Consider the following 26,018-nt stretch of genomic DNA (forward strand, 5'->3'; position numbering starts at 1 on the left):
GCGGGCTTGATGGCAGGAAGGCGCTGTCATGAAGAAGCAGCAAGTGGACAGATTTCTACATCTTAGGTCATTTCCTTTTTGTAGCAGTCCTGAAGCAGTGATCAAAGAATTGCAACACGGTTGTACTCTTCCAGCATCTCCCCTATGGAATGATGTGGAGGGCAGCACAGAAATTTTTTAAAATGAAATTGGCAGTTCATTTGATACTACAGCTCTACCTTGTTCTACAAGAAACCTGCATGCGAACAATGTGGTGAAGTGGTCACCATGAACTGCATTTTATATTCATGTAGAGAACTCAAGAAGCTAGAGAATAAAAGACAATATGCAATTTCACAATGAACGCATCCCTTTCCACTCAAGCTTGCCTCTGGAATACTATTCTCTTGTCAAGATTTCCTACACTTTTAGTTTCCTAAAAGAAGTGAAAATCCTGAACAGATTATAATGTCTAAAAAAAATTGCCAGTGGCTTAGCTCTGGTTAAGCCTGGATTTACAAGCGAAAAGCTGCAGTTATCCTTTGTTTGACTTTGTTATGCTTAGTTATATAGCCCTCCTTCCGCATGCGTAGTAACTGTGGTAAACACACGGCTGCAACAAAAGGTCAAACGGTGGCGAGGAGGCAAGCGCGCAGTAGTAGCGGCGGTGAGGAGGCGGCGCACATGCGCAGTAGCGCGCGGCTTCGCCGAAAGGTCAGGCAGCGGTTGCGGCCGCTTCGACCACCTGCGCCTCTTCTGTGACGTCGCTCGGTTCTGTGCTTGCGCAGCTGTGGCTAATTCTGATCACGGAGCATACGCCAGACCCGGTGTTGACTAGCCTAGTGAAGCTTTTCGCTTCAAAACTTTTTTTACCCACTAAGCAAACATATTAAACCTTGCATTTGGTGCACAATACCCTTATTTGCTTATCCCTTTGTAGGACAGTGCTACCCATATACTACCACTTTCTTGCTTTGCTTTTCATGCACGCAGACAAACAACGGTACACCCATCAAACAATTTTTGTTTTCTGCCTTCTATCGAGTTCTTAAACAAACATTACAGAGTTTCTATTTTTTGCTAACAGGTGTCGTAGATGTGCCATGCGTAGATTTTGACTTTTGCACAGCACATGAAAGTGAAGCAAACAATAGTAAGCCTTGTAACGCGAAGCACAGGGGTTCACAACAGCAATAGAAGCCTAAAAAAAGGAAATCTGTGCTAGCTTTGAATGGTGCTGTCTATCTGTCTATAAAGACGACGGTGCATCATTGCAAAGCTAGGGAGGCAACAATAGGCTTGGAAAGGTCTGTTCACTTGTAAATGAACTGAACAAGCGTTTCGCAGAACACATTACTCCTTCCAACCATGGCTCTATGAATAAAAGTATTGGGGATCTGCATCCTCAGTGATCTGCAACACCAAGACTTTCCGCTGTAATGCAAATTTTTTTTAAACGTGAAACGGACGCAATGTAAGTTGCTAGAGTCATTCTGAGTAAAATTTTACCATTTTTATGCATGTGAAACTTCATAAAATTTCATGCTTCACAAAGGGTTATGAGCCATAAAGCGCAACACAGCCCAAACAACAGAACCTGGGTGGGTTAAGCGTAGTGGATCACAGGCTACCATACCATACTCTTTCACCAATTCCAGTTAAACAGGTTGGGATTAGTTTGAGTGAAAAACAGCACAGTGTCCATGTCGACACTCGACACAACCAAGTCTGGACTTGTACTTGTCAGTAGCATACTTCCCAAACTACTGAGTTAACTATCCTTTACCTTCCTTTGTCAGTGAAATCAGTTGATGCATTTTACATACTTTGCACCCAGCACTATGCACCCTACCCACACATTCAGGCTAGCAATACAAATCAAATGTGATTTGCCATCAGCCAGTTGTAGCAGTAAACACATTTTGGAAGAGAAAGGTAGGGCATATAGGAGTGGTGGAGAGAGAGATTTGAGCTTCAGTGGTCGGTCTTCTCTATCCCAGGATCCTGTTGGCCTCCGCCACTGCCTTGGCCCTTGCAACCAGCATAAGCTGTGTGCCCGCGGGTCGGAGTCAGTCAGGAGGGCCTCCCACTGATCTAGACTAGGGCTAGTTATCTTGGGTAGCGAAGGGCTTTTTTGACAGCCCCAGGTGGCGTGGCACGTCGCAGCATTGCCCCCCACACCCCATGCACGCTTTCACCTATCTATTCGGGCAAATTTTATGATATATGGCTATGCTTGGATAGGTGTCCGTTTGCAGTCGTCTGAGCACTTCTTGCGCGCTCCCAGCAATGCCTTCGTTGCCTCCCCGTAAGATTCTGGCGTGCTGAAGGGTTCGACCGGCATACCTGCCTTTGGGTTCGTGAGCCCTTGGACAACGGTGTCTATCATGACATTTCCCTCAACCCCAGTGTCAGGGACCCAAATGATGGTAGTGTACCTATAACTTAACAAAACAGAAAAGAACAAAATGGAAATACGCTTTAGAAAGGCTTATAAGCAATCCTTAGGCGTCAAGAACTGCATCTCGATTGAGAAGCTCATAACATGGGGGCGTATGGCACCTATGAGGACCACAGCAAAACCATGCTCAGATTTCAACTGGATTTTTTCAACTGTAAAGACTTAAAAAACGCCCGCTGGTAGAGCGCTACTGGTAAAGCTGGGATACCTGGCAGAAGACGGGGGCAAAGACAAGACAGACATTGACAACAAAACAAGGAGCACTTTCTTGGCTAAACCGGTGCCCAGAAAAACTGACCTGAAGAGCCTGAAGGAAGGAGGGCGCGAGATTATCGGAGTTTGACAGGTTTCTAAAGAAGAAACTGATGGTTTTGTATGTGGACATATCCAAATACAGAACAGAGGAAAATGCGAGGGCAGTAGCAGTAGTGAATGCCAAAGGCAAAATAATTACTGGTGCGTCAGTGCGCACAAAGACTACACAGGCAGCAGAAGAGGTTGTCATAGCTCTAGCCCTGACTGAGGCCAATCGGCAGGGACTGACAGGGATGGAAAAAATCAACCACAAAGCCGTGAGGATCCTCTCAGAGCACAAACCACACAGACACGAACTAACAACGTCAGCAAGGTTATGTTTATTGCAAGACAAAGGCCTCTTCCATTAACTTCCAATTATACTCCATTTCGTACACAGCAGGCACCGCAGCCAAAGCTAGCGTGCCTGTTCATGCAGGTAAAGTCCGCGCCCAATAAGTAGTTCACCCTACAACCAAAGTGAACACAAGCATGTTTTGTTGCAAAGTGCCATGAATGGTAATCTCCTAGACGTCGTATTGCTTCTTGCCACATTTTTGTCCTCCAACTCTGAGACTTTGAGAAGCAAGAATGACTTTGGCAGACCGATACATGGCTGGTAGGGCGGATCACCCTTACTCCATCCGTGCCTAAAATGTAGTTCACACCGAGTGAGAACTACAGCCAGAGGGTCGGAGTACGGAACATCAACCGCAATTTCCTGTGCTACCACTTCGTTTTATACTGCTCTGTTTTTGTCCAAACACTCAAGAGGTTTCGAGAAGGACAAATGATACGCGACGGAGTAATATGGTTTCGCGGGCGCACTATTTCTACAGCGTTGCTGCTATGTATGAAATAGAGTATAGGCACGTCCATACTAGCCACAGCTGCAACAATAGAGTTTATCTCCAATGTACATTTCCCCACTATACGCTCTGCTGCCCCCTTCCCCTAGGAATTTCTTTCCTGTTGGAATCTGCTCCACTGTTACCTGTTCCACATTACATGTCCCATTAAAGTTCATCTCATCAACCTCCTCTCTCCCACAATACAAGATCTGCACTGACCCAACTGCCCTGAATCTAAGAACAGAAACAGCCACAACCGAGCAAGCGAAAAATATGCAGAGCTGATGATAGCCTTTGAGGGTTTGGTAAAGCCACCAGATTGAGCATTAATATGCTTTCATTCAAGGCCTGCAAGAAGGCATTGCAGATGGATAAAACAAGCATAAAGCATCAAATGCCATTCAGAGGTGGCTCCCCCTCCCAATATCAATGGCAATAGTCAAAAATGGCAATCAGCCAATGGCATTAGTTGGAAGGCCTCCTTTTAGGGCCATTTGCCACGTTGTTTTTCAACTCTAACTCGATCCCTATCTACAGTTCTGGGAAACGGTGGGAAGGCTGAAAGGGTACACTAAAAGACAGAACTGGCTGCTTTGAAGCATATATATAGACTTGCAGTAGGAGAAATTAAGGACAGGATTAAATATATACACTTTATTTACAAGCAAACAAAAAAAAAATGCCCCTGCATAAAGTAATAGAGCAAAAAAAAAATTCAAGCCTCTGCTTGGGCCTCCTCTTCATGTTCAAACTCCCCCTCTTCGTCAGCCGTGGCCTCCTGGTACTGTTGGTACTCGGACACCAGGTCGTTCATGTTGGACTCTGCTTCTGTGAACTCCATTTCATCCATGCCTTCCCCAGTGTACCAGTGCAGGAAAGCCTTGCGACGGAACATGGCTGCACAAGTATAGAGTAAAATGGTCACAGGTAAATCAGCCACATAACCAATACATTGAACCAGAAAATCTGACATAAATGGGCAGTTTAATGACAGCATGCACATAAAAGGAGTAGTTTCAGAACAAGCAGGATACTGACCAGTGAACTGTTCAGTGATGCGCTTGAAGAGCTCCTGAATGGCAGTGCTGTTTCCAATGAAAGTAGCAGACATCTTGAGACCACGAGGAGGGATGTCGCAGACAGCGGTCTTTACGTTGTTCGGGATCCATTCCACGAAGTAGCTAGAGTTCTTGTTTTGCACGTTAAGCATCTGCTCATCAACCTCGCGCATACTCATGCGACCTCTGAACACAGCTGCGACTGTCAGGTAACGTCCGTGGTGAGGGTCGCAAGCAGCCATCATGTTCTTCGCATCAAACATTTGCTGCGTCAGCTCTGGTACCGTGAGGGCCCTGTACTGCTGGCTGCCTCGGGATGTGAGTGGGGCAAAGCCTGGCATGAAGAAATGCAAGCGCGGGAAGGGCACCATGTTGACTGCCAGTTTGCGAAGGTCAGCGTTGAGCTGTCCAGGGAACCTGGGAGGGAAGTGAAGATCCTTGATAAGTGCCGATGCAAATTAGCAAGAAGGCAAATTTGCTTCCATTGGTTGACATTGCCATGTGGCACTGCAAGGCCAAAGGACCAACAGGGGTAAAACTATCACAAACAACCACCTGAAGTGTATTGTACACATCAGGGTCAATTGCATGAAGCCGAACTTTTATGAATACTGAATTGTAAAATAGTTTCAGTACTTGCAGGAAAACAACTGAAGTTTGGTACTGGTACTACTGGTGGACATACTTCTCAGAGCATGCAAAAAAAAAAAAGGGGGGGGGGGGGGGGGGGGGCTTCTCTGGCCCTTCTGAATGCAATGAAGCCTTTAAAGGAAACTCACGACGAAAAGAACATTAGTTCTTGCTGTGCACATGGATGCAGTTTTAAGTCCTTGACATGTACGCTACTCAGGACTAATCAAAGGACATAATACAGGGAAACCTGTTTTCAAGTTCATCTGCTCCTGTTTAATGAAAGTGCCGATGCGATGCAGGGTGAGACAGCATTGCAAAAGCACACACACACTACATCAGAAAGTGCCCATTCTTAAGTCAACATGGCACCTGTATAGCTTGCTTACTGGTCACAAGGTAAATGTGGAAGTTGGCGACAACAGAAAATGCGAAGATATTACACCAAGAGGAAGCCCTCCCCACTCTCACCGCCATAAACCTCACTGTAGCATCCGTGCTTCCTAATATTACTAAAATAACTTTGAGTTCCTACCTTTACTCTGTCAATGTGTGCCCTAAAAATTTATAGGTGAGCTCCGAAAGGTGTTGACAACAAATGGTGACTATTTGCATAAGAGCACAAGGAAAAAAGCTGCGATTGGCACACGTCCAAGGATATACAGAGCTTCCACATATATAGCCTACGAGGAGCACTGTGGCAGAGGACTAAAGAGAAGTTCCAACTACACTAGACTCTGAAGTCACAGGAGTGCTCTCTCTGTCATCCTTATCAAAAGAGTGGAGTACTGTGCACAACTGTGTCAACTGCAACTGAACTTTTTGGGCAACTGTTACCTACTGAACTCTCACCTGAGGCAAGTGGTGACACCAGACATCGTTGCAGAGACTAAGTGGTTGAGATCTCCATAGGTGGGAGTGGTGAGCTTAAGGGTTCGGAAGCAGATGTCGTAAAGTGCCTCATTGTCAATGCAATAGGTCTCGTCTGTGTTTTCGACCAGCTGGTGCACGGAAAGGGTGGCATTGTAGGGCTCAACGACTGTGTCCGAAACCTGGTGGAAAGTGAAAGAGACCATGAGAACCAGATGCACACAGACAGCAATAAAAATAATGAGAAATCAAAAGGAAGACACCTTAAAGAGAGGCCAGAGTATGGAAGACATGGTACAAACAGTAGGAATGATGTTGGTACAAACCTTTGGGGAGGGGACAACGCTGAAGGTGTTCATGATCCGATCGGGATATTCTTCACGAATCTTCGAGATGAGGAGTGTGCCCATGCCAGATCCAGTGCCACCACCGAGGGAGTGGGTAAGTTGAAAACCTTGCAAGCAATCGCACCCCTCAGCTTCTTTGCGGACGACATCAAGCACCGAGTCCACCAGCTCCGCACCCTCTGTGTAGTGGCCCTTGGCCCAGTTGTTGCCAGCACCACTCTGGCCTGAACAGGCAGACAAGGAGAAGGGTATACTGTGAACGGAAACATTCAACACAGAAGGATACTGCTGGCAGCAGGCGCAGAAGTACCTGCGAAGGGCCAATTGATGTGAAGGCAAGAGTGAGCAGCAACTAAAAAGGAACATGCCCGAACGTAACTGTTAAGCAGAGTCTTGTGTAAATGATTTAGCCAATGAATGGCATGGTATATGGGGTTTAGCATCCCAAAGCTGCACTGACATCGCACAGCACACAGGAGTTTCTGCATTTTGCCTGCGCCAAAAGGCAGCGGCCATGATTCGATCCTCTGTCCTAGGGCTCAGCAGCTGGAACACCATAGCCATGAAGCCACTGCAGCAGGTAATACAGGTTGCAAAATAAACTAGGGGAAAAAGAAAGACAATTTTTGCAGACTTGTTAAGCCAGCAACAAAGGTTAAACACAAGTGAAAGAGTAAGCTAAATTCCAGAAGGGGACTTCACCCTCCTCCAGGGGAAAAGCAAAAGCTACAGCTGTAGTCCTATCTTGCAAGACCACGTACAGACAGGTTTCTTTAGGCAACCTGGATCACTTGACTGCACAGTTGGGGTGCCCATTCCCTTGTCCCGCCAAGTTCATATTCCAATTCACCGGCAAGTGGCCACTGAAGCTTTGGATCATGACAGACAATAATGCCATCACCATCTGCCCTGGAGGATTGCCCATTAACAGCATTCACTAAAATCCAAAGGCAACAGATGTACATGCAACAACAGCTTGTGTATCGCAAGCCTAAGTGGGTCAATGACCTTAGACAGTAGTCTTATAAGGCCACTTTCCATTAGAACAGTCATATGGGACATCTTGCAGCAGCTAGCCAGACAGAGAGAAGATGGGTCTCTACTGTAGGCATTGAAATATCGAAAAGCACTTCAAGGCATAGCATAAAAATTTGACCTGGTTTATGGGGTTTAACGTGCAAAGCGACTAGGGGTATGAGGGACGCCATAGTGAAGGGCTCTGGAAATTTTGGACATCCAAGGTTCTTTAACGTGCACTGACATCGCACAGTACATGGGCCTCTAGAATTTCGCCTCCATCGAAATTCGGCTGCCTCGGCCGGGATCACACCCGCGTCTTTCGGGTCAGCAGCCGAGCGCCACAACCATTGAGCCACACATCGCCTGCATAAAAATGTTATCTTCCCGCAAGCTGTTTCAGAATTAAGTGCACAGTGAAGGAATAGATGCCGACTGCAACAGTAGTGAGCAGCTGCTTACCAAAGACAAAGTTGTCTGGACGGAAGAGCTGTCCGAAGGGTCCAGACCGCACAGAGTCCATGGTTCCCGGCTCCAGATCAACCAGAATGGCCCGAGGCACGTATTTACCTCCTCAAGCAAAAAGAAAATCGCACTCAATGGTAGAAGAGAGGCTGGGTGTTTGAAATTACATCATGCAGTGAACACATAGTTGTCAGAACAATGAGACAAAAGGCAGCAACTAAGCAAGGAAAGGAAGAACAATGCAACAAATAACGACAAGCAAATAGAATACTGACAGACTGAAACAGTAGTTCCAAGAAGGATTGAATTTGACAGGCAGTGAGTGCTAATTGTTAACAATGCCGCAAAGCAGGAGAACAGCAACACATGTTCACTGTGTTCAAGCCACTTGCTGCCACTGGAACCATTGATGTTTGGTGGCAGTTATATATGGAACACAATGATGGTTGTTTTCGACATGTGGAAGGCATCTATAAAGTTGCACAAAAGGCAACAGAGGCAATGTGACAATGGCAGTCAGCTCGCATTTGTGAATTCCTCTTTGAGCACAGTAAATGCACCAGCTTTAGTCTCCACTGTTTAAGCTTGTAATAGCAACTCCTTGTATTACAGCCAAAGCTTCAATCCATCCATGTAATGCTACTGTAAAAAGGTCAATGAAGTTTTGGTGAGAAGTCAGGTGCATCTTTATAACTTCATATGCCAATTACAAGAGATCCTGAACCAAAGAGCTGTATATCTGCATTTATACAAAAATTGGAAAGAATACTAAATATGACACTGAGTATATATAGCTAGACATCAAAGACAAGTACAAAGCCATTCAGAAACACTAAAGGGCGATACAAGACAAGTCAGCGTTAATTTGTTAGCCCGTCCTATAGTGGCTATCGTGGAATGAAATACAGCGAGCAGAACTGTAACACCAGGAACTGAAGGCCACAACACTAGTTCCACTGCGAGCATGGCAAAAAGCATGTCCGAACCATGCATGAGCGCACCGCTTAAACTGTTCCGCTACAGGTCAGACGTCATTTTAACAGAGCAAAACAGCAGCAGGGCGCGCCCGATGCAATGACTAAAAGTATTGACCGAAATAAAGATTGGCAAGTACCTGATGCTTCATTGTAGTAAACATTGATACGCTCTAACTGGAGATCAGAGTCACCGTGGTATGTGCCAGTAGGGTCAATACCATGTTCATCTGAGATCACCTCCCAGAACTGCAAACAGGAAAATTCAAATTTGCATGATGTCAATCCAAACAGCGATGACTGCTGCAGCACATATTCTTTGTAATGATGCGCAAGACGTTACTGTACATGGATCACCACGTGGTATTTGCGTACGGCCGTTAAACAATTTATAACTGAATTTGTTATCTCATGCTGTAGATATTTCAAACAGCTAAATGACAGCTGCAAAGTCTAAGGTCAGTATGGGTGACGTTAGGCATAAAAAAAATTGCAACACAATCGCTGCAGTGAGCAGCAACTATAGTGCAGTTTCATGCCTCGTTCGGCTGTTGAAACCGAAACAGCGTGAGAGAAGAAATGCAATTGTAAATTATATAGCGGTTATGGCTGCGAATACCACACAGTTGTTCTAAGTAGAGCAATATCTTGCTAATTATAACAAAAAAAGAAAGACTCGGAACCAAAACTTCTCTACACTTCTTCAAAATTCGCGCGAAACACGCTGTGGCGCGTCACTGGATTTCAAACGACGTAGCATGGCTGCTACCGGTCCCCAATGACAACGGGCATTCTAGGGCTCTCTGATCTAACCGGTGACGCATCACGGAGCTCGCCACTCGCAGATACGTTAATGGCCAATAGCACATTAGCCTTTCAAATCGCTTCACCACATAACGAATCAAAAACTGGCGCAATACGCTCCCCAACCTCCCTCATCACTCCTAGGTGGTCGACGGGCATCAGACGGTTGCAGTGTTCGCGATATGCTGCACCCCGCCTCCAATGCAGAATGCCGCAGTAAAGTAACGATTTGCACAAGATGAGGCAGCAGACGCAATGAAAAAGAGATATAACGCATAGCGCAAGCAGCCGGTAAAACGTTTACACAAGAACGAAAGCAGCGATCAAGAGATTTGAAAATGTGCGCTCGGTACAATATCCCCATCCACACAAACACACGCACAGCAGACGTGATTACGAGACTGCTGCCAAACAGCTCAATACTTACGCCGATATCCTGCAACGAAATTTTCGAAAACGGTGCCGACAACCAGAATCTGAACGCATAACATACCAGAACGGACACTGGTGCGGTCAGGAAGAGAACAGCACGCGCTTGAGCCACGAAATAATCCACGTCGGTAAGCAGTGACTTACCTTTGCGCCGATTTGGTTTCCGCACTGCCCCACCTGAATGTGCACTATCTCACGCATCTTGAGGTTCCAATGTTTCACCGGGCAAGACCTGTCAAAATTCTGACTGCCGGGCTCGGGGTAGGGGCGAGGGCATTTATAGCCGTGGGGCGCAGCACCACTTCTTGCACATCTGTGTTCCTACGCGTAAGCGTGGCAGTTTGATAGCTAATAAAAAAGCGCGGGAGCAATAATTTTTTTAGTAAAATACACTAGCGAACTTGGTTATCAGATCTTAAGCTCACGTAGCGAATGAAGCGTAAAATACCTTCCTAATGCAATAGGAACTATTTCTTGTTTCAAAACGTATCCTGACGGACGGGGTTCTCCCTGTAGCAGCAGGGGCGAACGGTGTTGTCGCCGCATGCGCGCCTCTGGCTGGTTTACTCTGTTTTCGTTGTGCCACCGTTTAATATTATTCGCGCTAGAACGGAATTTGTTTAGGCGTAAAATCTGCCGATTTTGTTTTCATTGTCGTTGCACATTATAGACTCACGAGGCTACGTGGGCAACCCGAAGTATGTTCTATGCCATAATTTCCCCGTATTGCCAGATTTTTTTTTTGCTCACTATAAGTGTTTTTTCTGTTTGATACACTATTTAAGGAGTGCGCTGCTTGACAGTATACCATCAAATGCTTCACTAACGTAACCTGGGTGGGTAAAACTTGCACGGCAGTTGGATATTCAGTGACGCCCAGAATGATTTAAACATCCGAAATGTTCCACCAGATTTGTCTCGGTGTCTTTGACAACAAAGAGATGGGAGAGCTTGGCAGCTGTCGTTCTTGTTGTTGGCCTTACAAAATATATGTCCCTCGGGAGGGGAGCCTGCAAACTTCGTCTTTCACTTCGAGCGTCGCAAGCGACGTCTTTGAGCCTATATGCACATCTTTTTGCCCTCCAAGAACTTAAAACGATGAGACATTGAAATAACTAATTCATGCGGTTTATAGATACGGCATTTCAATCTGCATGATGGACGGAACCAACCATTGTTGTCGGCCACGCCGCAACAGTTTTCAGGTACCTGTTCTAAGCGTAGGTTGCGCGGTTACTCCTGTAGAGCATTCCTTTGGCTTACTACTTCCAGAAATTGTGAATTGATGCTTTCAGGAAAGCTACAGCACATGTCCCAGTTTTTAGGTTTTGCTATCCTAGTGAACATATCAGTGGTTCGCATAAAATGAGAGTCGATGTTGCGTTCCAGTTGTTCTATGCCATAATTTCCCCCTATTGCCAATTTTTTTTTTCTCACTATAAGTGTATTTTCTGTTTGGTACACTATTTAAGGAGTGCGCGGCTTGACAGTATACCATGGAATGATTCAATAACGTAACCTGGGTGGGTAAAACTTGCACGGCAATTGGATATTCAGTGACGCCCAGAACGATTTAAACACCCGAAATGTTCCACCAGATTTGTCGCGGTGTCGGTGCAACAAAGAGATGGGACAGCTTGGCAGCTGTTGTTGTTGTTCGCCTCACAAAATATATGTCGTTGTTGTTGTTGTTGTTGTTGTAGCAAAAGATATGTCCTTCAGGAGGGGAGCCTGCAAACTTCAACGTCTTTCACGTCTTTGAGCCTGAGCGCCGCCTGGCTATGTGCACGTCTTTTTGCCTTCCAAGAACTTAAAACGATGGGACATTGAAATAATTAATTGATGCAGTTTATAGATACGGCATTTCAATCTGCATGATGGACGGAACCAACCATTGTTGTCGGCCACGCCGCAACAGTTTTCAGGTACCTGTTCTAAGCGTAGGTTGCGCGGTTACTCCTGTAGAGCTTTCCTTTGGCTTACTACTTCCAGTAATTGTGAATTGATGCTTTCAAGAAAGCTTCAGCACATGTCCCAGTTTTTAGGTTTTGCTATCCTAGTGAACATGTCAGTGATTCGCATAAAATGTGAGTCGATGTTGCGTTCCAGTTGTTCTATGCCATAATTTCCCCATATTGCCAATTTTTTTTGCTCACTATAAGTGTATTTTCTGTTTGATACACTATTTAAGGAGTGCGCTGCTTGACAGTGTACCATCAAATGCTTCACTAACTTAACCTGGGTGGGTAAAACTTGCACGGCAGTTGGATATTCAGTGACGCCCAGAATGATTTAAACACCCGAAATGTTCTACCAGATTTGTCTCGGTGTCTTTGACAACAAAGAGATGGGAGAGCTTGGCAGCTGTCGTTGTTGTTGTTGGCCTTACAAAATGTATGTCCCTCGGGAGGGGAGCCTGCAAACTTCAACGTCTTTCACTTCCAGCGCCGCAAGCGACGTATTTGAGCCTGAGCGCCGCCTGGCTATATGCACGTCTTTTTGCCCTCAGAGAACTTAAAACGATGGGACATTGAAATAATTAATTGATGCGGTTTATAGATACGGCATTTCAATCTGCATGATGGACGGAACCAACCATTGTTGTGGGCCACGCGCCGGAACAGTTTTCAGGTGCCTGTTCTAAGCGTAGGTTGCGCGGTTACTCCTGTAGAGCTTTCCTTTGGCTTACTACTTCCAGTAATTGTGAATTGATGCTTTCAAGAAAGCTTCAGCACATGTCCCAGTTTTTAGGTTTTGCTATCCTAGTGAACATATCAGTGATTCGCATAAAATGAGAGTCGATGTTGCGTTCCAGTTGTTCTATGCCATAATTTTTCCGTATTGCCAGATTTTTTTTTTTGCTCACTATAAGTGTATTTTCTGCTTGATACACTATTTAAGGAGTGCGCGGCTTGACAGTGTTACATAAAATGCTTCACTAACGTAACCTGGGTGGGTAAAACTTGCACGGCAGTTGGATATTCAGTGACGCCCAGAATGATTTAAACAAATGTTCCACCAGATTTGTCTCGGTGCCTTTGACAACAAAGAGATGGGAGAGCTTGGCAGCTGTCGTTCTTGTTGTTGGCCTTACAAAATATATGTCCCTCGGGAGGGGAGCCTGCAAACTTCGTCTTTCACTTCGAGCGTCGCAAGCGACGTCTTTGAGCCTATATGCACATCTTTTTGCCCTCCAAGAACTTAAAACGATGAGACATTGAAATAACTAATTCATGCGGTTTATAGATACGGCATTTCAATCTGCATGATGGACGGAACCAACCATTGTTGTCGGCCACGCCGCAACAGTTTTCAGGTACCTGTTCTAAGCGTAGGTTGCGCGGTTACTCCTGTAGAGCATTCCTTTGGCTTACTACTTCCAGAAATTGTGAATTGATGCTTTCAGGAAAGCTACAGCACATGTCCCAGTTTTTAGGTTTTGCTATCCTAGTGAACATATCAGTGGTTCGCATAAAATGAGAGTCGATGTTGCGTTCCAGTTGTTCTATGCCATAATTTCCCCCTATTGCCAATTTTTTTTTTCTCACTATAAGTGTATTTTCTGTTTGGTACACTATTTAAGGAGTGCGCGGCTTGACAGTATACCATGGAATGATTCAATAACGTAACCTGGGTGGGTAAAACTTGCACGGCAATTGGATATTCAGTGACGCCCAGAACGATTTAAACACCCGAAATGTTCCACCAGATTTGTCGCGGTGTCGGTGCAACAAAGAGATGGGACAGCTTGGCAGCTGTTGTTGTTGTTCGCCTCACAAAATATATGTCGTTGTTGTTGTTGTTGTTGTTGTAGCAAAAGATATGTCCTTCAGGAGGGGAGCCTGCAAACTTCAACGTCTTTCACGTCTTTGAGCCTGAGCGCCGCCTGGCTATGTGCACGTCTTTTTGCCTTCCAAGAACTTAAAACGATGGGACATTGAAATAATTAATTGATGCAGTTTATAGATACGGCATTTCAATCTGCATGATGGACGGAACCAACCATTGTTGTCGGCCACGCCGCAACAGTTTTCAGGTACCTGTTCTAAGCGTAGGTTGCGCGGTTACTCCTGTAGAGCTTTCCTTTGGCTTACTACTTCCAGTAATTGTGAATTGATGCTTTCAAGAAAGCTTCAGCACATGTCCCAGTTTTTAGGTTTTGCTATCCTAGTGAACATGTCAGTGATTCGCATAAAATGTGAGTCGATGTTGCGTTCCAGTTGTTCTATGCCATAATTTCCCCATATTGCCAATTTTTTTTGCTCACTATAAGTGTATTTTCTGTTTGATACACTATTTAAGGAGTGCGCTGCTTGACAGTGTACCATCAAATGCTTCACTAACTTAACCTGGGTGGGTAAAACTTGCACGGCAGTTGGATATTCAGTGACGCCCAGAATGATTTAAACACCCGAAATGTTCTACCAGATTTGTCTCGGTGTCTTTGACAACAAAGAGATGGGAGAGCTTGGCAGCTGTCGTTGTTGTTGTTGGCCTTACAAAATGTATGTCCCTCGGGAGGGGAGCCTGCAAACTTCAACGTCTTTCACTTCCAGCGCCGCAAGCGACGTATTTGAGCCTGAGCGCCGCCTGGCTATATGCACGTCTTTTTGCCCTCAGAGAACTTAAAACGATGGGACATTGAAATAATTAATTGATGCGGTTTATAGATACGGCATTTCAATCTGCATGATGGACGGAACCAACCATTGTTGTGGGCCACGCGCCGGAACAGTTTTCAGGTGCCTGTTCTAAGCGTAGGTTGCGCGGTTACTCCTGTAGAGCTTTCCTTTGGCTTACTACTTCCAGTAATTGTGAATTGATGCTTTCAAGAAAGCTTCAGCACATGTCCCAGTTTTTAGGTTTTGCTATCCTAGTGAACATATCAGTGATTCGCATAAAATGAGAGTCGATGTTGCGTTCCAGTTGTTCTATGCCATAATTTTTCCGTATTGCCAGATTTTTTTTTTGCTCACTATAAGTGTATTTTCTGCTTGATACACTATTTAAGGAGTGCGCGGCTTGACAGTGTTACATAAAATGCTTCACTAACGTAACCTGGGTGGGTAAAACTTGCACGGCAGTTGGATATTCAGTGACGCCCAGAATGATTTAAACAAATGTTCCACCAGATTTGTCTCGGTGCCTTTGACAACAAAGAGATGGGAGAGCTTGGCAGCTTTCGTTGTTGTTGTTGGCCTTACAAAATATATGTCCCTCGGGAGGGGAGCCTGCAAACTTCAACGTCTTTCACTTCGAGCGCCGCAAGCGACGTCTTTGAGCCTGAGCGCCGCCTGGCTATATGCACGTCTTTTTGCCCTCCAAAAACATAAAACGATGAGACATTGAAATAATTAATTGATGCGGTTTATAGATACGGCATTTCAAACTGCATGATGGACGGAACCAACCATTGTTGTCGGCCACGCCGAAACAGTTTTCAGGTACCTGTTCTAAGCGTAGGTTGCGCGGTTACTCCTGTAGAGCATTCCTTTGGCTTACTACTTCCAGAAATTGTGAATTCATGCTTTCAAGAAAGCTACAGCACAAGTCCCAGTTTTTAGGTTTTGCTATCCTAGTGAACATGTCAGTGATTCGCATAAAATGAGAGTCGATGTTGCGTTCCAGTTGTTCTATGCCATAATTTCCCCGTATTGCCAGATTTTTTTTGCTCACTATAAGTGTATTTTCTGCTTGATACACTATTTAAGGAGTGCGCGGCTTGACAGTGCCCACGAAACACTAAACGTCTTACGAACGTCTCGGAACAGCTTCAAATGACTACAAACGTCTTGCGCTGTGTTCAAACGTCTCATAGATGTCGACAAGAAGAAGTTTCCTCTGCGACGTCTCTTAAACATCTGCAGTCAGACGTTTGCTGTGAAACTTCTGTGAAACATCTGTAGTCAGATGTTTTCTAGACTTGATTCTAACACGTGGAACTTGAGACCACGTCAAGGAGATGCGCCAGCAATCAGCAGAGAGTTGCCTCCGTGGATTAAACATGCTTAAATCACGGCACATATAAATTAGATGGCTCTCCTGCTTGACGTTTCGAAGAGCAGGCGCGCCGGTGCAAAGACCGCGCTCTTTGTATTCGAACACAGAAAGCGCGTTTTCTCCTACGGAGCCCGAATCACGTTCCACATCGAGTGCAGCTAACCCACCACTCGTAAGACTGGATTTAGGTAACATATAATGGCCCTGAAAGCCGACGGTAGTTACGCGAGTGAAAAAATTTGCTGCATGTTGCGAACGCCTCTGTTACGCCTCGGCTAGCTGGCGGCAGCATGCGGATTGACAGGCGCAGCGCACGCTGCCTTCGCCGCCTTCCCGCCGCCTTCGCCGAGCTCGCTCGCGCGGTTTATCGCGCAGATCACCCGCGCGCTATCTTTTCGTGGCGGCGTATCTTGGAGGCAATCTTTCTTGAGTCACGCCGCAGCTTGCTGTTTAGTGTCGCTCCGCACGGTGGCGATGCAGGATAGTTTGCCAAAGTGGTTTTAACCGTTTAAAGCAGAAAAAATGGAAGCTTCAAGTGCTTATTTTACCTGAAAGTATTAGATTCAATTTGTTTTTTGGTTCTTTGATGATTTGTTTATTTTTACGTTTAGAAATTTAGTACTTCATTTGGTCATTTGGCGTTGCAGAGGCTAGCGATAGCTACGCGCGCGAAGCGGATGCTGCGCACGTTGTAGTAAGCTTCGCTGCGCAGTTTTTTCCGCGCTGGTTGGCACGCCGCTGCAGTTTGCATTTTCTTTCCCCTTTTTCTGCGGTATCGTTTACTACCAGTGTTGCACTGAGATGTGAGCCTGGTTTTCCGCAAAAGTAAGCAACCTTCCATTTCTCTTCTGTGGTGAAAGCGTCGGCTTTGCCGGCTAAGCCACTAACGCGCCTGATTTAACCTTTGGTTTACAAAACACAAAACAATATCAGCCAGTGTTTTACATACCAAAGTGCAGCGTTGAATATATTAAAACAGGGCATTTGCATGTATTTGAGCTTTTGTTAAAGTGATACAGCTAGGCTGCTCTCGCATGCGAGTTGCTTTCTTTACCAAGGCGATGACAAGGTGAACGTGACAAAGCTTCAAACCAACCAGCTTTGTTTAAGCGTACGTTGGTAAGGCGCGAATTTTTTCCTACGCGGTTTTATTCTTGCCAAGGACTCTCATCTGGCCACCTGTGTGCTCCAATTCGCCTTGCTGTGATTGCCGTCAGTGAAACTCGCGTTAAAAAGGCGTTGGTTATCTTAACTGCGTCAAGCTTTTATTTCATTGCGATTGAGAGCCCCGGCACAAAGGTAGTTTACTCAGTGGTGCTGCTCTGTATGTGTGCAGGCTGTTTGACAGTGCAGTGATGTACTACGGCTCTTTGCAGGCATGGCAGCTTTTATTTTTTTGGAAAACCATTGCACCGTGCACAGCTGGCGTTGTCCCTACTTCACTGTGTACATTTCGTTTTGGGTACAGGCTGTTCAACAGTGGTTTTCAGGGGACCTCCTTGCCTGCTCAACTTCTCAAGTCTTGGTAAGCACACTTTGCAGCTGACACCCTTTCTTTCACTTCATGATTTCTTGTATAGGTCTAGGCTCTTTGCTAATGTTCATTCCACATGCCCCATTATTTGTTTGTCCTTTAGAACTCCAACTGTTGGCCGGAGGAGCAAGGACCTGGTCTAGTTTCACGCAAATTAATAGCAGCACCTTGTACTTGGTTGTTCAGACGACTTGGCCTGGAGATTGTTTCAGTTCTGAGGTGGGAACCTGGACTAATGCTTCTTGTGCAGTGGTGTAAGTAATCTCTTGCCCACTGTTTGAGCTTCATCGTACAGATTAGAAAGGGCTTCTTTGGCAATGCAGTGTTAGGAACCTTATACACATGCACTTTTATTTGTCTTATCTTTCAGATGTGCCCTGTGTGGCTGTCAAGTTAAGGTCCAAGATTTAACACATCTCTGGTGTATACTGAAGTGATGCAGGCATTACCAGGACAGCAGCATCTCTGCTATGTTTTCATGCGACGGTGCAAGATGTCAACCATCAACCACTTTTGATTCAGCCACATCCTGCAGGTAAGAGAAAGCCTGTTTGCAAGATGCAGCTTAGGAGGTTCTATGAGTACAGTGTGCATCACAGTAAGGCAGTGCACTTGCTATTGACTGCTTGGCTTTCAGTGTCCATGCACGCTGTTTGAATTTTGCTTCTGTTAAAGGCCTCCACAGTGATTGACTTCTTGAGTTTATGGTGAGCCGTAGCACTCTGCTAAAATGCCGCTTGCAATGACATCATATGCATATATGTTTTTGGTTAGCTTATTTTATTGCCTGTGCTGTCACTCCTTGCCATTTCCTGGTCTTACTTGCTTCCGACTCCTCATTGGCCATTCTACATGCACCTGACTGACTGTGCTTTTGGTTACTCTAATATTAAATTTTCACTTCTGCAGGCTGCTGAACAGAGCTGGATTTGACTTCCCCTTGTTACCGCCTAGTTGGTATCCTCCTTGCAAGAAAAGCGATGTTTGGAACACCTAGCGAGCTCTTCATTGCCATCCACATCACAGCAACTTGATCATCAACGCATCCGTTGTGAACAAGGCCTGGGGCCAAATGAATTTTTGATTTAACAATTGGTTGCTGCTCGACACTTTCCCGCCATCCAAGTGCTTACCATTGTAATGTCAGCCAAACCAGTGAAGCTACCTCCTCCATGGCTTCTAACATTAATTTCCTGGTCCCTTTCTTTTATTGTGTGGTTGTATGCACTGGATTCAATAAAGAGTACCGTATTTTCCGGTGTATAAGACGCGGCTTTTTTTCGAAAATCTTGCTGGTGCGTCCTATACAAGGGTGCGTCTTATATGCGAATTTTTCATCTTTTTTGCGAGTTCATCGATTACTCCGGTTCATGCTCAAGCTTTTTTCACCTAAAAAATATCACTACCAATAACGCGGTTGTAACACGGTTAATACTTCAATACCAGGACCGCCGTGCGCGACATTCTAGGTGATCTTTATCATGAAACGGCGGGATGACGACTTCCGGGATCACAAACGCGCGGCTGTTTCGGAGGCCCCAAGCAAAAGTAATGAGAAGCGCCAAAAGATGGTGACAATCGCGCTTCTCGCCATTGTCAAGACAAGCCGGCGTTCTTTTTTAGTCACCCTTTGCAACTTTTTTTGCTCCGTGTACGTAGTGCATGTTTCAGCCGAGTTGCTTCCAGAAATGGGTGAACCTTTTGATAGCGCATCTGAAGATGAAGACTTCGAAGGTTTCAAGTAGAAATAAAATGTTGTTATGGACATATGGGGAGCTGTATCATTTTTTCTTTCTTTTTTGCTAAAACGTGGACGGGTATGGCGTGAGTGTTGCCTTTTTCGATCACTTAGCGTTGCTGAAGAATTGCTCACAGGTACGGTGCATTTCGCGATAGTCGCGCAAGCGTGTTTAATTAAGCCTCACTAGCCTAACTGGGTAAACTGGGGTGCGTCTTATACACGGGTGCGTCTTATATACGAACTTTTTCAGTGACAGCTTGCATATATGGCAGGTGCGTCTTATACAAGGGTGCGTCTTATACACCGGAAAATACGGTAACGCAGTGACTGAAAAGTGTGCTAGCACATGCATTTATGGCTCATTACTACAGCCATACATCCCTTGTAATGTGGGCTTATTGTTCGGGTCATTGCAAATCAGCTTTGAGTTCATTTTTGAGTGTATACCAGAAAAATGAACTAACATTTTTATTGATTTAGAGGGTTTAAAGGCAGCACTAAAAATCAGTCTTGAAATGCGTAAGATATTACAGGCACCGATTTCAGAAAAAAAAAAGGAACGTCTAAAAAAATTCTAGAAAAGTTCTACCTCAGAAGTTTTCTAGCCGTATACAAGCGTAGCGTTAGCAGAGCTAATAGAGGGCTAGTAAACGTCTAAGTCTAAAACACTGCTCAGATGAAACTTCTTCTAGATGTCAAGCTTTTTTTTTCGATACTTTTTTTAGACGTCTATTAGCGCTTTTTGTGTTTCGTGGGTGTACCATGGAATGCTTCACTAACGTAACCTGGGTGGGTAAAACTTGCACGGCAGTTGGATATTCAGTGACGCCCAGAATGATTTAAACATCCGAAATGTTCCACCAGATTTGTCTCGGTGCCTTTGACAACAAAGAGATGGGAGAGCTTGGCAGCTGTGGTTGTTGTTGTTGGCATTACAAAATATATGTCCCTCGGGAGGGGAGCCTGCAAACTTCAACGTCTTTCACTTCGAGCGCCGCAAGCGAAGTCTTTGAGCCTGAGCGCCGCCTGGCTATATGCACGCCTTTTTGCCCTCCAAAAACTTAAAACGATGTGACATTGAAATAATTAATTGATGCGGTTTATAGGTACGGCATTTCAATCTGCATGATGGACGGAACCAACCATTGTTGTCGGCGACGCCGCACCAGTTTTCAGGTACCTGTTCTAAGCGTAGGTTGCGCGGTTACTCCTGTAGAGCATTCCTTTGGCTTACTACTTCCACTAATTGTGAATTGATGATTTCAAGAAGGCTTCAGCACATGTCCCAGATTTTAGGTTTTGCTATCCTAGTGAACATATCAGTGATTCGCATAAAATGAGAGTCGATGTTGCGTTCTAGTTGTTCTATGCCATAATTTCCCCGTATTGCCAATTTTTTTTGCTCACTATAAGTGTATTTTCTCTTTGATACACTATTTAAGGCGTGCGCTGCTTGACAGTATGCCATGGAATGCTTCACTAACGTAACCTAGACTTGCACGGCAGTTGGATATTCAGTGACGCCCAGAAAAATTTAAACTTCCGAAATTTTCCACCAGATTTGTGCAACAAAGAGATGGGGCAGCTTGGCAGCTGTTGTTGTTGTTCGCCTCACAAAATATATGTCGTTGTTGTTGTTGTAGCAAAAGATATGTCCTTCAGGAGGAAACTTCAACGTCTTTCACGTCTTTGAGACTGAGAGCCGCCTGGCTTTATGCACGTCTTTTTGCCCTCCGAGAACTTAAAACGATGGGACATTGAAATAATTAATTGATGCGGTTTATAGATACGGCATTTCAATCTGCATGATGGACGGAACCAACCATTGTTGTCGGCGACGCCGCAACAGTTTTCAGGTACCTGTTCGAAGCGTAGGCTGCGCGGTTACTCCTGTAGAGCAATCCTTTGGCTTACTACTTCCAGTAATTGTGAATTGATGATTTCAAGAAGGCTTCAGCACATGTCCCAGTTTTTAGGTTTTGCTATCCTAGTGAACATGTCAGTGATTCGCATAAAATGAGAGTCGATGTTGCGTTCCAGTTGTTCTATGCCATAATTTCCCCCTATTGCCAATTTTTTTTTGCTCACTATAAGTGTATTTTCTGTTTGATACACTATTTAAGGAGTGCGCTGCTTAACAGTATACTATGGAATGCGTCACTAACGTAACCAGGGTGGGTAGAACTTGCACGGCAGTTGAATATTCAGTGACGACCAGAACGATTTAAACTTCCGAAATGTTCCACCAGATTTGTCGCAGTGTCGGTGCAACAAAGAGATGGGACAGCTTGGCAGCTGTTGTTGTTGTTCGCCTCACAAATATATGTCGTTGTTGTTGTTGTAGCAAAAGATATGTCCTTCAGGAGGGGAGCCTGCAAACTTCAACGTCTTTCACGTCTTTGAGCCTGAGCGCCGCCTGGCTATATGCACGTCTTTTTGCCCTCCAAGAACTTAAAACGATGGGACATTGAAATAATTAATATATGCGGTTCATAGATACTGCATTTCAGTCTGCATGATGGACGGAACCAACCATTATTGTCGGCCACGCCGCAACAGTTTTCAGGTACCTGTTCTAATTAGGTTGCGCGGTTACAACTGTAGAACATTCCTTTCGCTCACTACTTCCAGAAATTGTGAATTGATGCTTTCAATAAAGCTTCAGCACATGTCCCAGTGTTTAGGTTTTGCTATATGCTAGTGAACATGTCAGTGAATCGCATAAAATGAGAGTCGATGTTGCGTTCCATTTGTCAAACCAAGAACAGGTTTAGGAAAGTAGTTAGTTTTTCAATCGTGACGGATGGACGTTGATGATTGAAGATGATGGTGGTGATTTCGAGGTTCCAATGGTTCGGTGATTCGGCTGCACGTTGCGGAACAGACTATAGATAACATAGTCTGTTCCGCAACGTGCAGCCGAATCACCGAACCATTGAAACCTCGAAATCACCACCATCATCTTCAATCATCAAAGTCCATCCATCACGATTGAAAAACTAACTACTGTCCTAAACCTGTTCTTGGTTTGACAAATGGAACGCAACATCGACTCTCATTTTATGCGAATCACTGACATGTTCACTACCATAGCAAAACCTAAAAACTGGGACATGTGCTGAAGCTTTCTTGAAAGCATCAATTCACAATTTCTGGAGACTGGAAGTAGTAAGCCAAAGGAATGTTCTACAGGTGTAACCGCGCAACCTACGCTTAGAACAGGTACCTGAAAACTGTTGCGGCGTGGCCGACAACAATGGTTGGTTCCGTCCATCATGCAGATTGAAATGCCGTGTCTATAAACAGCATCAATTAATTATTGCAATGTTTCATCGTTTTAAGTTCTTGGAGGGCAAAAAGACGTGGATATAGAGGCGCTCAGGCTCAAAGACGCTGTCGCTTGCGGCGCTCGAAGTGAAAGACGTTGAAGTTTGCAGGCTCCCCTCCCGAGGGACATATCTTTTGTGAGGCGAACAACAACAACAACAGCTGCCAAGCTGTCCCATCTCTTTATTGTCACCGACACCGCGACAAATCTGGTGGAACATTTCGGAAGCTTAAATCGTTCTGGGCGTAACTGAATATCCAACTGCCGTGCAAGTTTTACCCACCCAGGTTACGTTAGTGAAGCATTCCATGGAATACTGTCAAGCAGCGCACTCCTTAAATAGTGTATCAAACAGAAAATACACTTATAGTGAGCACAAAAAAATTGGCAATAGGGGGAAATTATGGCATAGAACAACTGGAACGCAACATCGACTCTCATTTTATGCGAACCACTGATATGTTCACTAGGATAGCAAAACCTAAAAACTGGGACATGTGCTGTAGCTTTCTTGAAAGCGTCAATTCACAATTTCTGGAAGTAGCAAACCAAAGGAATGTTCTACAGGAGTAACCGCGCAACCTACGCTTAGAACAGGTACCTGAAAACTGTTGCGGCGTGGCCGACAACAATGGTTGGTTCCGTCCATCATGCAGATTGAAATGCCGTATCTATAAACCGCATCAATTAATTATTTCAATTTCCCATCGTTTTAAGTTCTCGGAGGGCAAAAAGACGTGCATATAGCCAGGCGGCGCGCAGGCTCAAAGACGTCGCTTGCGGCGCTCGAAGTGAAAGATGTTGAAGTTTGCAGTCTCCCCTCACGAGGGACATATATTTTGTAAGGCCAACAACAACGACAGCTGCCAAGCTCTCCCATCTCTTTGTTGTCAAAGGCACCGAGACAAATCTGGTGGAACATTTCGGGTGTTTAAATCATTCTGGGCGTCACTGAATATCCAACTGCCGTGCAAGTTTTACCCACCCAGGTTACGTTAGTGAAGCGTTTTATGGTACACTGTCAAGCAGCGCACTCCTTAAATAGTGTATGAAACAGAAAATACACTTATAGTGAGCAAAAAAAATCTGGCAATACGGGAAAATTATGGCATAGAACAACTGGAACGCAACATCGACTCTCATTTTATGCGAATCACTGACATGTTCACTAGGATAGCAAAACCTAAAAACTGGGACTTGTGCTGTAGCTTTCTTGAAAGCATGAATTCACAATTTCTGGAAGTAGTAAGCCAAAGGAATGCTCTACAGGAGTAACCGCGCAAAATACGCTTAGAACAGGTACCTGAAAACTGTTGCGGCGTGGCCGACAACAATGGTTGGTTCCGTCCATCATGCAGATTGAAATGCCGTATCTATAAACCGCATCAATTAATTATTTCAATGTCTCATCGTTTTAAGTTTTTGGAGGGCAAAAAGACGTGCATATAGCCAGGCGGCGCTCAGGCTCAAAGACATCGCTTGCGGCGCTCGAAGTGAAAGATGATGAAGTTTGCAGTCTCCCTTCCCGAGGGACATATATTTTGTAAGGCCAACAACAACAACAACGACAGCTGCCAAGCTCTCCCATCTCTTTGTTGTCAAAGGCACCGAGACAAATCTGGTGGAACATTTCGGATGTTTAAATCATTCTGGGCGTCACTGAATATCCAACTGCCGTGCAAGTTTTACCCACCCAGGTTACGTTAGTGAAGCATTATATGCATGGGCGTCCGGAGGGGGGGGGGCAAGGGGGGGCGGCTGCACCCCCCTGGAAAATCACTCACTCGAACCGTGAGTGATGGCCGCACACCAGGGGCGGTGGTGCGCTCAGCCAAAAGGGTAAAAGCAGCCCCGCTTCGACGCTTGGTCACATCTGCGAAATGCCGCGTCCGGGCGCGCGTCGTTCCGCCGTTTTCAAACCACGCCACCGCCAGCTCTGCTGAAGGACGACCTGTTGCAGACATGCAGCGGCACCGGCGAGCATGTGTTTCGAGCCGTCTTGAGATGGGTGTCTGTTTCTTTGATCTCTAGAGAGATAGCGACACGGAGGCAGACAGTGCACAGGGGCCACCGATGAATTCTTGAGGGGGGAAGGACAAATCAGCCGTGTCCACCCCCGCTTTGTCGGGCTGCTCAGGGGCAAGCGGGCGACGAGTTGGCGCCGCCGCCGCTCGCTGTCTCCTCCGGTCCACGGGAGAGCTCAGTGCGGTAGAAGCGCCGCTTTCAGAACCTTCGGCAAAGGGGATTAGCTGCTTTTGTTCACGGCGACGCAGTCTCCAGAGGCGCCCCCACACCAGCGTTCCTTGCGTCTTCTCCGAAAACCAGCGCCTTTGGTCAACGCAGCCCGATGGCGCCTGCCTGGCTCGCCTGTCACCTCTGGCTGGGCCTCAAATCACAACAGCGCCCATGTACTGTGCGTGTCAGTGCATGGTAAAGAGACCCAGGTGGTCGACATTATCCGAAACTCTGTACTACTCCGTCCCTCATAGCCTGAGTCGTTTTGGGGCTCTGAACCCCATAAAAGCAAAAAAAAAATTTTCCGGCCGAATTAGTTGCGGGTGTCCCTTCCCCTCGGAAGTCGCGCGGCGTTCCTTACACCCCAAAAGTGCGCATTCGTGGATATTGTGGCAAGTAAGCCCTTGCACGTGTGCGCGCCTCTGTGTTTGTGCTTCGGTGTTTTTAGTGGCGGGTTGTCAACGAAGGTGAGAACAACCAAGACAGCGGACGAGAAAACGACGAGCGGCGAGCAGTGTGTGTGCGGTTGCTCGACTGTGCGGATGCGCGAGCAAGATGGAGCGAGGTGTATGAAGCTGCGAGCGTGCATTTATCTTGTAAATAAGTTTTCGTTGTATATATAGTCATCTTTTGTTTTCAACGTACTCGTTCAACCATTTTTCCAATCAATATATATGATGACTGTGCACTGAGAGCGTGTAATGAAGCACAGAAATGAATTTATCACCCGTGTAACTACGCAATTCGCCCAGAAAAATCCGAGGCGCCTACAGTTGCTGTTCAAGGAAGACTGACTGAGTGACTGTAGTTGCGTGTTTGTGAACATATTGCGCTGTGTGCTGGTCATCAATTCGGGTGAGTCGAGAACCCGTATGCAGTAAGACTGAGCACTTCGAGTATTGATAGTATCTTTTTGCATTTTTATTAATTTTAATTGTTTCTTTGTTGATAAACTCCAATGTATCTCTACAATCCGCGCTTTAATTTGCTGCTTGTAA

General features: G+C 45.5%; 1 protein-coding gene and 1 long non-coding RNA gene across 5 annotated transcripts; one reads left to right on the top strand and one right to left on the bottom strand.

Annotated features, from left to right (window-relative positions):
• Positions 1-4,224: 4,224 nt before the first annotated feature.
• LOC149350768 (tubulin beta chain-like) lies at positions 4,225-10,479 on the bottom strand. 2 transcript variants are annotated; one of them, XM_089579908.1, is made up of 7 exons: positions 10,327-10,479; positions 9,087-9,195; positions 7,970-8,077; positions 6,470-6,714; positions 6,126-6,325; positions 4,624-5,060; positions 4,225-4,482 (listed from the first exon to the last, which is right to left on the bottom strand). In XM_089579908.1, exons 1-7 carry the CDS (start codon positions 10,381-10,383, stop codon positions 4,301-4,303), a joined length of 1,338 nt encoding a protein of 445 aa, XP_089436034.1. In that variant the 5' UTR covers positions 10,384-10,479; the 3' UTR covers positions 4,225-4,300. The 2 variants fall into 2 exon arrangements, with proteins under 2 accessions (XP_089436034.1, XP_089436033.1); XM_089579907.1 differs by having other exon boundaries at positions 7,970-8,080.
• A 6,381-nt stretch (positions 10,480-16,860) lies between these two features.
• On the top strand, positions 16,861-18,982 carry LOC149350769 (uncharacterized). Of its 3 annotated transcripts, none has more exons than XR_016290446.1 (5): positions 16,861-17,007; positions 17,651-17,707; positions 17,820-17,970; positions 18,087-18,251; positions 18,626-18,982. It is a non-coding gene; the product is annotated as an uncharacterized LOC149350769 (long non-coding RNA). The 3 variants fall into 3 exon arrangements; XR_016290445.1 differs by having other exon boundaries at positions 16,863-17,007; positions 17,559-17,707; XR_016290444.1 differs by having other exon boundaries at positions 16,870-17,707.
• The last annotated feature ends 7,036 nt before the right edge of the window (positions 18,983-26,018 follow it).

The sequence above is a fragment of the Amblyomma mixtum genome, chromosome 3, assembly GCF_055824585.1.
Source record: "Amblyomma mixtum isolate Tamu chromosome 3, ASM5582458v1, whole genome shotgun sequence".
In the NCBI taxonomy this organism is placed as follows: Eukaryota; Metazoa; Arthropoda; class Arachnida; order Ixodida; family Ixodidae; genus Amblyomma; species Amblyomma mixtum.